Source organism: Dendrobium catenatum, unplaced genomic scaffold, assembly GCF_001605985.2.
Source record: "Dendrobium catenatum unplaced genomic scaffold, ASM160598v2 fragScaff_scaffold_853, whole genome shotgun sequence".
NCBI lineage: Eukaryota > Viridiplantae > Streptophyta > Magnoliopsida > Asparagales > Orchidaceae > Dendrobium > Dendrobium catenatum.
The window spans coordinates 3,701,374-3,713,578 of NW_021319315.1; the positions used below are offsets into that span (position 1 = coordinate 3,701,374).

The 12,205-nt window shown below is 35.7% G+C and overlaps 1 protein-coding gene across 1 annotated transcript in view; it reads right to left on the reverse strand.

Annotated features, from left to right (window-relative positions):
• Positions 1 to 8,351, reverse strand: part of LOC110097192 — a 27,519-nt gene extending 19,168 nt beyond the window's left edge. The window contains exons 1-5 of the mRNA XM_028696940.1: positions 7,887 to 8,351; positions 7,474 to 7,792; positions 7,199 to 7,355; positions 4,090 to 4,134; positions 1,464 to 1,629 (exon numbers count right to left, since the gene is read on the reverse strand). Of these exons, the coding sequence (XP_028552773.1) occupies positions 1,464 to 1,629; positions 4,090 to 4,134; positions 7,199 to 7,355; positions 7,474 to 7,792; positions 7,887 to 8,081 (882 nt within the window). The 5' untranslated portion in view covers positions 8,082 to 8,351. The remainder of the gene's footprint in view (positions 1 to 1,463; positions 1,630 to 4,089; positions 4,135 to 7,198; positions 7,356 to 7,473; positions 7,793 to 7,886) is intronic.
• Positions 8,352 to 12,205: the final 3,854 nt, after the last annotated feature.

Below are 12,205 nucleotides of genomic sequence, written 5' to 3' on the forward strand. Positions count from 1 at the left end.
GGGTTTGAGTACGACCGCAACGGAAGAGTCAACATTCTCCGTTCACCCTTCTTTGACGTGGGATTCGACTTCGACGACACCCCGGAAGAGTACTTGGACCGGATCTTGCCAACTCTTGTGGACTCGATAGACGATCACTTCTCCGTCTATACGTGGATCATCAAAGGCCGTCCATCCGCTCCTTCGAACCCGACTTCCAACCCGGCGACAAGTCCTCTCAAGATCACTTGTGTACTAGTGGCGTCGCTAAGTCTGCTCACGATTCTTTTCTGCTAACCTCCACCTCAAATTGAGTGACGGATCCTAAGGTGAAGGGTCTAAATTTTAAATTTGGGGCTTTGGTATTTTAGCTATTTGCAACACTTGATATTTTAGATGATGTTTTGAAAAGCTTTCCAATCTTGTATGGTAATTTCTTGTTGTTACTTAATCATTCATATTTTAATTCTTGAATCTTAATTGAATACGCATAAAAGTTTTAATAGCAATCTTGGTTCAAGATCTTATTTAATTTCAAGTGCAATTCTCAAATCATCACATGATAGTTTCACATCATATTCCCTCATTTATCTCAATGCTTTCCCTTCACAAACCTACTCAACATAGATAATAAATAGTGATATAACCCAGCAATCATCATTAGAGCTGCAAACTTGGTCCCCAGCCCATTTGATATTCCCTCATATCAGTTCCTCCACAAACCTATTAAACCTTAACAATAAATAGTTCTAAGGCCTAGCAATAATCAATAGAGATAGAAACTTGTCCCCAGCCCATTAACCCACCTCATTCTGTACCTATTAGGGTGCTCATGGCACATTTTCTCGACATAGAGTCCGATCAATCTTTGAAAGCATGACCCTAACACTAAATATATAAAATAATCTGAACTTTAGTAGTATAATTATGATTTGATGACGTTTGATTTAAAAAAGCTTTCCTTCAACCCACTCCACCTAGGTAATCGTACATGGGAATGTAAATTGAAGAAACAGTAACGGATACATTGGAAACAGAGGAGTAAGAAGACAAAGCCGTAGGTATTTCCTTGTATTTCATAGAGAGGCAAATTACAGAACCGCACATAGCATTCTAAAGTGTAACTGTTTTATACTGAAGTTAATTACACAAGGATTCATTGGTTAAAATGTAACTAGTATGCACCAAAAAGTCCCAATTTTTCAATATTTTGGTAAACATTTAAACGTGTCTCCTATTGGATAAGGTTCAATATAGAAGTTTTCGGGTTAAAACATTCATGTATTGTACACAAAATTAGAATAATTGTGAGTAGCCTGATGTGAAATCTCTTATATGGATAAATTTTATCCAATTTAGAATTCATAGCTTCATCAAACAAGAGATTGATTTCCGTACCCTAATATTTTCATAGTAAAAGAACCCAATCATAAAATTGGGACATACAGCTTTAGGTAATCAATAGCCATTGAAAACAAACTTACATTTCCAGACACTCTAAGATTCAACATTGAGATCTGACAATCACCAGGATCACCAGAGTACACAGAAAATAGGCTATCTCCATCTGGGTGCCATGCAATATCTTCCGGCCATCTCCTGTGTTTAGGAGAGAGGCAATCTGTACTACTAAGCAAATTAGCGCTTGGCCTGCAATATGATAGAATAATGTTTAGTTAGAAATGTAACACTAACTTTATGATTCTTGTCTTTTTCAGTGTTGTGCCTCAATATTTGTCCATTATTTTCTCTAATTTTTGCTCGAACCTAAAGCTGCATCAATGTCTCTCTGATGGGGACATCAGCAGCAATTTCGACACATGTACCTTCAGGAGATGCCGGAAATCGACGACCACGATCATGATTTGTTTTTTTCATCATTTTATGTAGTAATTTATTTTTATTTTATGTTTTTTCCATTTTTACCCTTATGGGTATTTGGTAGCTATTGTAGCCCAAGGGGCATTGTAGTACTTTACTTTTTTTGTCATTTTGAGGCCTATTTATATGGCCCTTTTCTCATGTAAGAGTTAGTTTTTTATGAATGAAAATTTTGACATTTCATGTTCTCTTTGTGAGTGCAAAACCTCCACGATCTCTTAGTGAGTTCATAGGAGAAGCTAGATCTCTTTGTGAGTTCTAGGTTCTATTGTTCTTCCATTTCTCTTCTTTGAAATTTCTTGATCTCGTCGTCATCACGGTGGTTCGGGTGAAAGCATTTGTGGAGATTGGAATTCACTCTTTGGATCCCTAGATTCTCCCTACTTCTTCCCCTCCCTTGCTCTTTGCCGCCGCCCCCTCCCCTTGAGCCGCCCAGGCCGCCGGCCTGCAAACCCCACCAGCCGGCCAGCAGCCAGCCAACAGCCAGCCGGCCACCCCTTGGACCCCCATGCCGCCGGCCCCCTCTAGTTCCACCATTTGAATTTTGAATTCCCCTCTCTTAACCTCTGTCCTGACGTTTGGCTTGCTGCCTCCTTACGCCAGCAGGAATATCTTGCTGTCCAGCACACTGGACGACCACAATTTGATGTCCCGAGTTTCCAGCAGCCTAGAAGAGCCGTCCAACGTCTCTTGCACCTTAAAGGTTGCTGTCCAAGATCTGTCCAAGACCAAACTGCTGCTGTCCAGAGGAATTCGGCATCTCTTCCTGCTGTCCAGCCAATTGGGAGAGCTTCGGATGCTGTCCTAAAGTTTCCGATTGCTGTCCACCACATCAAGTAGGGTTTTGGTTGCCGTCTACTTCATCTCAAGCATTCAAACAGCCACTAAAGCTTCATGTCTTCTATTTCTTTGGGTAAACTCATCATCTGACCCTTTTATCTTTGTAGTTACTTCTCTATTGTTGTGATATCTTGATTCATGGAAATCATGCTAATCTTCTCCGCTAAAACCTAGTAATTGGATGAGTTGTGTGAGGGATCTTCTCAGAACAACTAATCTTATTGTTAGTTTAGGGATATTTGAGGAAAACCATTCATGTACGCAACGTTAGATTGACTTGATTGTTATAGGATCTTAACTCTTACCCGTGTGATTCAACTGTAAGCTCGTTTTTCCGTTCTTAACGTTTTATCTCGTCGTTCAAATTATTATAAAGATATAATTATTTGTTCTATCTAAAATTAAGCGTGCAAGCTTTCATTACGAAACCCATCATCGCATGTACGTTTCACATCACTCCCTCTCAACCTTTATCGTGTACTTAGCTTTCATCCCTCACATACTAAGAACCCAAATAAACACCGGCCAATCTCTAGATCAAATTTATAGTCAGCATGCCAAAATTGTAGAAATAATAAAGCCAACACATTTCAAAGATAAAAGCATACTCAAGGAATGATACTTTCGAGATATCTATGTTAAATAAGCCAATTTTCATGAACATAATTTTCTTAAACCCTATATCAATATTTAAACTCTTCCTTTCAAGACGGGAATCGCATTTATTAATAAAATTTAAGGTTGATATCAATGACAAATAGGGCATTATTTGCACGTTATAATTTTGATAAAAGATATATCAAGTCCAATTCGCAGGAAAATATAGAAGATGATCATTTAAGGAAAATCATTATCCATACCAGAATCAGTGGCTAGGCATGGGAGGACCTTTAAAACTAATAAATATGCCTTTCAGTATAATGAATAGGCACATATGTTATGCAAACAATAGTCGTAGATCTGAAGCAAGTTTTTTTATCCATCCTACATTCAAAATGCTGAAACTGGACTTTTAAAAAAATTTATGTGTTTATAGTACTGTATACCAACATGACTCCTGTTATTTGTTTTCCAAAATCCAACAAAAAAACATTATATGGATAATGTTGAAGTAGCATGAAGAAACTAAATTACAATATGAATTAAAGGTTTAAAAAATAATTTATTAGTAACAATCTGTTGTAGTTGCTTCTTAAATGCCAACAGAGCACTTTCCTAACGCATAGATTTATCCTGATTCCTAGTCATTCTAGATGGGCACAAAAGAAGCAATTATGAGAAGTATAAACAGTCAAATATTACAAGTAGCCAGCTTCCTTTCGCCATGAAATAAATAAAATAAATTCCAGTTGAAACAATCTGAAACAGTATATGCATTAAGAAGCCTACCCTTTAGCCTGAACTTGCCATAGATTTACCACACCATCAAGCGCACTGCAAATTCATAAGAAATAACCAAACTGTAAACAAAAACACAATGGAAATTTAAAATTTAACTAAGTTAAAGAACATGATTGATTTTATATTTTATAGAATAATGTCAAAATGCAAGCAGAGTCATGGCGTCTAAGGACTACAGGTATGTGGTTCAAAAATAATCTTGCAAGACAGCCTAATAACTATTTTAATATTGCCAAACAAAAATATTTGGCAACAAGTTCAACCTCATGTCACGGAAAATAAAAAGTAAACAGTAAGAACTGCAAAGTTATTTTATGATGCCTATCAGCTGGACACCAGTAAAAGAAGTATAATTTACAAGAGGATTAGGAGCATCAGTAATATAGCTGCTAAGGGTAACTGTTACTTTTCTCATTAGACACAATATTCTACAATAAATGCCCAAAAAAGAAATATGTGGTAAATTTAGATAAACAAAAGGCTCAGCTGCAGCTGTAATGTTGTAATCCCGAGGCATACCACCTAGAAGTAATTATAACTTAAATTGATATTGATTGATACCTTATAATTGGCAAAAATATTGAATTAGTTCACAAGAAAGCAAGTTTGGAGCAAAGTTAATCAGATTTTCTAGGGCATACCCAATTAGTGCCTGTAGTGGCCACAAGTTTGAACATCAAAAATAACTTCTCAGCAATACAGGGTAACGTCGCATGCCTCAAAAACTACCAAGACTCTCTATTTGCGAGGATCCATGCACTTTGTTGTCCTTTATGTGCACCTCCTCTCCCTAAATGCTGCTGAGTGCAGCCACTACAAGCACTTATTGGGTTTGTTCTAGCTAGTCATTGAGCCAGCTATCATCTTCGTTTCATTAGCTTCTATTTCTTCTTATCATCTTAGTTTCCTTTCTATTGTTATTTTTTATTGCAGCTGTTGGAATCATTCATTATGATTTATATTGAAAAGACATTGTTGTCCTCCTTTTTTTGTGCACTCTGTGAAGCTGTTAGAAATGTCATCATCATTGTCATTAACGAGACATTGTTGTCCTCTATTTTCATGCACTCTCTAAAACCTTACTCTTATGTCACTATTTAGGCATGTGAAGCATTATATTTCTCTAATGCATAGATTCGCTTATGCTAGAACCATCGAATTAAGGTGGAATAATTAACATATTGACTTTATTTCACTAATTATTATGTTTTTTGACATAAAATTTCTCGCAATTGTAACTCAATAAATGTGTATGTGTAAGCAAGATTGTTTTGGAATAAATGTTAATTAGGTCTTGAAGCTGGTACTTGTCTGGCATTATTTCTTTGGATCCCAAAGGAGTGTTGGAATAGAGTAGAATGTCTCGAGGTAGTAGCCAATTTTTATTACATGATAAAAATATCTTTTTTTATTGGGGGCATTATACTTGGCTTTTGTTATAGATTTGCTCACGGTAGTTAATAGATAGTCAGTCATATCATATAATTCATTGAAATATTTATGATCATATTGATAGTAGATGTTAAGCTTGTTAAGTTACCTTGTTAATTGATGCACAAATTAAAATTTCTCTTAAAAAGAATGATAAGACAGCAGAACTTATTTTAATTGTGTACTACCTTTGGTTGAAATGAATTAAACCTTGCTCAGACAAACTGTTGACATGGAATAAAATTTGCTCATGTTATTTATAAATCCTTTATTATGGCACAATGCTCTTGATATGCATATGATATATATTTGCATAATTGGTGAATGTGAACATTGGTAGTACTCTCTTGTTGATTCGGTTGGCTAACCAGGTAGATGGGTCCATAGAGTAACAATTTTCACGTAATTAGGCTCCACTAAATGAGTGAAATCTTCCCCATTTTTAAGGTGAAATGAGAAACTGACTATGCATATAATATCTTATACTAACAACCTGATGAGTTATTTGTGAATATACAAATATGCATGATGTGGTTATACATGATTATGTTAGCATATAAGCATTGGTTACTATTTTTTATAAGAAGGATTATAAAGATCAACATCATTAAAGAATAGTTTATATCTTTATCATCCATACCATATAACATTATTTTAAAATGATATAATCATAACATTTATTATAATATTATTTATTGATATTCATGCCAATTCCTTTAATAATACCAATGTCCTTTGTATGTCATTTATACTTTAATAAATCAAAGTTATCTATTGTGTTTGCGTGAAAATTTCAATTTTACTTAATTTTCTCTTTTACATATCTAACTAAGTTGATTGATGGACAGTCATCACAAGAGTAAATTCATCAACACAAATTATTATATGGGTTTGTTTATTCCTTTGGCATTAGTTCTTTGTTTAGACATTTTTGTTAGATATTGCTCTAGTTTAGCTAAAGTAGTTGACCCATTTGTTTTTATTAGTTTAATGTTTGAGTTTTCCCTTGATGATAGATGTTTAGAATATCCATTGATTTCATAAAACTTCATTTCTTACATCACATGATTACATATCTATCTTTACATATTTTATACGTATTAATTAGTTTCTCTTCAATACAAATATTGCTTTATTTGACCTTACCTCATACAGATTATCTCACTAGCTAAGATTAAATCCCTTCATCATGTCCCGCATTGCCTAGGGGTATTGCATTTTTTTAATAAAATTTTATCATCATATTGATAATAATTGAATCTACATAGTATAAATGCAATTTAATAGGTTTAAGTGATCAAATTGTTTTGATGAAAATTTCAAGGTCAAGCATCTGGATCACTTTGAGTACCAAATGCAACAGAAGCAATTGATAGCAAGGAACACAAGATAATTGAAAACACATTAAAAACTGCACATCATCGCTCAAACAGCATATGTTATCTGAGGATTCAATCAAGACGTTTCGCAAATGTCAGCTACGTCTCAGGCACGCTTCACTTAATGAAAATTCTTTGCAAATGGTGTTCATGGTCAGTGAATCATAAGAGGTTCGATCAAAGAATATAGGTTATCTGAAGCAATAACTTGTTATAAAGCTTGAAACAAGTAATTATTCCGAAAAAAGATGCACCGATAAAGATATGCCTTATGTGATCAACCCTACCTCGTTACCAATAATTGATCATCAACTGGACTGAGCACAAGAGTTCTCAGCTTCCTCTTATGCTGGCTATGAATGTAAGTGCCTGGATGGAATGGAATCGTATTCGGTGAAGAACTCTTTCGTACACTGGGGATCAAGTCCTGATGCTCTTTCTCAACTGCACCAAGATATTAATAAAGAAGTATTTGATTCATTATCTTCTCCTTTGTTAACATTGACCAAATTCTCATGACGAAAGAATAGATAACTTTTCATCTATAAAAGATCAAATTTACCAAGATTCCTCTTTTCTGAGCTGCGAACCGTCGACGTTTCCCGCTTCGATTTCTCCGGAGCCTCATGTGTGGGCTTATTGCGAGGCACTGCCGAAGGGGGAGGAGCTTTGGTTGTGGATAACTTGGAGTTTATCGAGGGAATAATAAGCGGCGGTCTAGACGAATGGCTTTGGGCTCTGGGCTCCGGACGGGCTTCCACTCCATTGACAGGAGGGAAACTTTCCACCCTCGATCGCCTGCTACCGGCAGGTCCAGATGGGACCCGTAGTCGGGCCAGCTGCAACTGCGACTCCTGCAATTTCCTCTTCGCGGTCTCAGCCTGCATTTACGAAATGAAATCAAGCCAAGAGGAAAGAAAACGGAACATTGCAATCTACAATTGAATCCCCATCGATCGAAGCGCTGTGCCTGACCTGGGATTGGTAATAGGATGCTTTCTGGCCGAGCAGCTCAACCTCTTTGGAGCGGTGCTCAATAAGAGCAATCAGCGCCTCCTCCTGCTCCTCAATGGAGTTCCCCAGGGGGTCTTCCCCTCCGTCGCTTTCCGATGGTTCAGTAGCGCCGTTGTCCTCCAGCTTTATCTTCTTCGGAAGAGGATGGAGAGCCATGGCCAATACTTCTGCCTCTTCGTCTTATCCCACGCAATTCTTATTCCAATAATTCAAGGACAGAAGAGAGTTCGCCGTTCTATAGTTTCAAAGACAGAAAGAAGTCGCACCGCCTTCCATTAGCGCTGATGGATGTCTTGGACTCCGGCGTTTACGGGAAGGTGTAGAACCAATGGTAGTTTGAACGGGAAAACAGAAGCTTTTGCCCATCGCGTTATGTTCTTCTCCGTGGAGCTGTAAATTGATTTAGGGGTTATTTGATTATAAAGAAGAGTAGGAACTTTTATTATATCCAGTCAACATATGCAGAGAAATGTTCAGTTTTAGACAAAAAAAGTACCTGTACCGAGTATCGAGGTGTACCGTGTTTTTTCAAAAAACTCGGTACAGGCACTTTTTTGCCTAAAACCGAACGTTCCTCTGCGTACGTTCACTGGATAAAATAAAAGTTCAAAGAGTAGAGGCTGAACTAACAAATATATTCTCAAGAGAGTTCAATGAACGTGAGGATTGATCATAGAGGCAAAATTGACCAATGTATTGTTAAGATACCAATGCCTCCAAAATTTATGCTGTAGAACTAGAAAAATCACATCTACATTTCTGCAATCCATAAACTATAAGATGTGGCAGTTAATTCAAGCTAGATATTGGCCATCTTATCAGATATTAAATGGCAAAAAAGTTTAAATGCCTTTCACTAGAAGAAAGGGAGTATGCACAATAACTATAAAATGTCTAAGTTGTTTCTTTTATGCACTTAAACATGAGGGTACATTAGGCTCAGGAGATCCAATAGAATGTTGGTATTTTTATGAGGTTTATAACAGTGGTTGAGGAGTTATGATACCTTAAATTGGACTTAGGGCTGTCAAAATCTAACACGACCCGAAACCCAGTCCGAACCCAACCAAAAAATGTATAGGTTTGGGTCAACTCAAATGTTATATGGGTCAAGTTCAGGTTTATAATTCCAACTCGTTTGTAAAACCATGTCTGATTTTGGTTGACCTGAAAACCCGAAACCAACCCGTATTGACCCATTATCATCATCATGCGCGAGACAGGTCACTTGGTCTCGTCATGTTACGTCACCGCATCAGACATCAGGCATTTTGTTTGAGTTGTCTCCTGTCGTGTCACCCCCACTGTAGCGTCGTTGTCATCATCTGTCCCGCCCGTGCTGTCGCTACTGCCTTTTGTTCTGCCCACGCTACTGCTTACATCATCCATCTCACCTGCGACCCCACTCTAGCTCCTATAGTGCAGTCAAGAGTCGAGACCCAATCAACGGACCCACGTTGGCTCCGCAGCTTACGCTCTGCATGTCGAGTCATGTTATTTCTACTCTTGCTGGTCGGGTCAACCCAATAACCAGCCAGGGTCAGGTCCGGGTTGACAAACTTGGCCCATTTGCAAAACTGGGTCGGGATAGGGTAAGCCCCTTTTTTGCTAGGTCAAGTCATGTTCGACCCGAACCCAACCTATGGACCTGAATTGACATCCCTACTCATTGTAGAAAATTATCTATCGATATTGATATTTTGGCTATAGTATTTTATAAGCATTGGAGATTTGAGGCCTTGAAACATTATGAGAGAATGTTTGGGAGAGTTTATAATAGGTTTTATGGGTTTTTGGTGAATGTTTGTGAGGGTTGTTAACCCTATAGAAATAGTCCCGAGGCTAATCAAGAGGAGGATGAATTAGTGATTTAAAAACTTCTTTAATCACAAAGAAAAATCCCCCTTTTAAAGTTTTTTCAATATATGAATACATATAATTTTATCTCTTGATGTGGAAGCAAAGTGAGTTCATAATAACAAAAAATAAGATATTTTCAACCAAAAAACACAAGAATAAGTGTGGAAAATAAAGTGCAACAAAATAAAATCAAGAATAAACACACTGGACTTTATAGAAGTTTGGTCAATCTGACCTACGTCCACTCCCCATAACCTCCAGTTCTATGTATTGCACTAAACCTTTAGTGATTATCCTTTTATCCCAACAGTTAGGCAAGGAAGCCCTTATCAAATCTCTTTCACCAATACGGTGTGGTAGAGGACTAAAACTCCTTTCACAGGTAGAGAACCTTGACTCCTTTTTCTCCTGCTAGGAGATGGCAAAGAACCACGAATCTCTTTCACCTTCGCAAGTGCGGCGAACTAGTCGGGTCCTTTGACACCAAAGAGATCTTATTCTTTCCAAATTTTTTCTTAAGATAAATCTTGAATACGACGGTACTAAGATGCACGCTTGTCGAAGAAATTGTGTGAAACCCCTCCACACTCTCTTGAAACCCATAAGGATCTTCTCTCTCTTAAACTCCACCCTTTCTTCTCTCCCTTTTAAGGCTCTCTCTTCAAGTTTTCTTTAGAAGAACATAAACACGATACATACCAAAGACAATTGCAATGTCTTTGGACAAAGCTTAAATATAGGGCTTTAAAAACCCTAAGAAAATCAATTTTTTCATCAAAGATCGTCTAGTACGATCCTATACGATCATCCTATACTATTATTTTAAAATAGCTCTTTTTGATAGTACGAACTGCATTGTCCTATACAACCAGTTCAAGAGTTTGTACTGATCATCTAAGATGATTAGCTGACAAAATTATGATTTTTTTTCTTATACGATTGGGTGTTCATCCCATGTATCCTCTCTATCGTCTAGTATGATCATCACAGATCATCATGTACGATAAGAATGACCAAATTAATCATAATTAGTCACCTAATTGCATAATTAATTTAGAAATGATTGTCATAGATCTTCCAGTACGATGTATATCATCTTAGATGATTAGAAAAAAATTGAATTTTAAAATCTTACATAAATTATGATTGTCGGCTATTTTTCATGATTATAAATTATCATCCTGGATGATCTAAATCGTCCAGTATAATTAGTTAGAAGAGTTGATTGTATAGTATGATATAAATCGTATAGTATGATATAAATCGTATAGTATGATGAGTTCAAAATTTGAACTTCAGATTTTGACTCAATATCTCTCCTTATGAGTGAGTGTGTGTGTGTGTGTGCATGATCACTAATCTAGCATATACCCTTACAAGACTTAACTCAAGTAATCAAAAATACGTCAATGAATATTATAAAAAACTTTTCAGCATAACCAATTCTAGTTAATCATGAGCATTGAATATTGAGTGGATGGTACGTGGTGTTACTAAAATATTAGTACACGCACAAACACATATATATTACAAATACAATTAGACATAAATATGTGAGCCACAATATTTTTTGTCATCAAAAATATAAACTCATGAGCTCAAGTTACAATAATCTTCCTCGTTTTAATGATAGTAAATATTACAAGTTGAATTTACAAATTTAAAAATATTTTCTCCTAATCTCTCCTTTATTAAGATAATTATATTAGACAAGGGGAAATCAAAAAGTATTTTTTAATAAAAACAAAAATATTTAAAAACAACATGATGAACAAATGCAACTTAAAACACAAATACAATTAGTCAAATAAATTCTCCCTTTAATATTATCAAAAAGAAGAAGAACAAAGAATAAATAAAATGGAACACACATAAAAAAACTAAAGATCATACTGACCCTGATTAGGTGCATGTAAGTGGTAGTGATGTTTAAGAAGAATCAATTAATTTCAGCAAAATTTCTTAGAATGAGAAAATTATCTCTTAATTTTATTCAAAAGCTTAATAAGAAATTAATTGATTGCACTAATATCCAAAAAAGTTAGAAATTTGAATTTTATTAAACCTAGCTCGGGCTCCTTACAGGTTAAAGTCCTTTTTAAATAAAAATCTACTTCATAAAATAAATTAGAAAGGAAATATGATCTTTTCAAACTTCATTTTAGAAATATATCTTAAGAGAATAGCATTACAAATTGATGAACCGGAAATCATGATTCTCAAATTCAAGTGTAGATGATATTAATTATACATAGATTTGTCTAAGATTTAAAGACTTGACAGGAATAGAATCTAACTTATTATAGGGTTCATTTTATACATCTTTATCAATTTTTGACACACTTTATGCATCTTTTGATTTTTAATACACTTTGTGTATCTTGCAATTCATTTGATAAATAATGCAAATATTTTTAGTT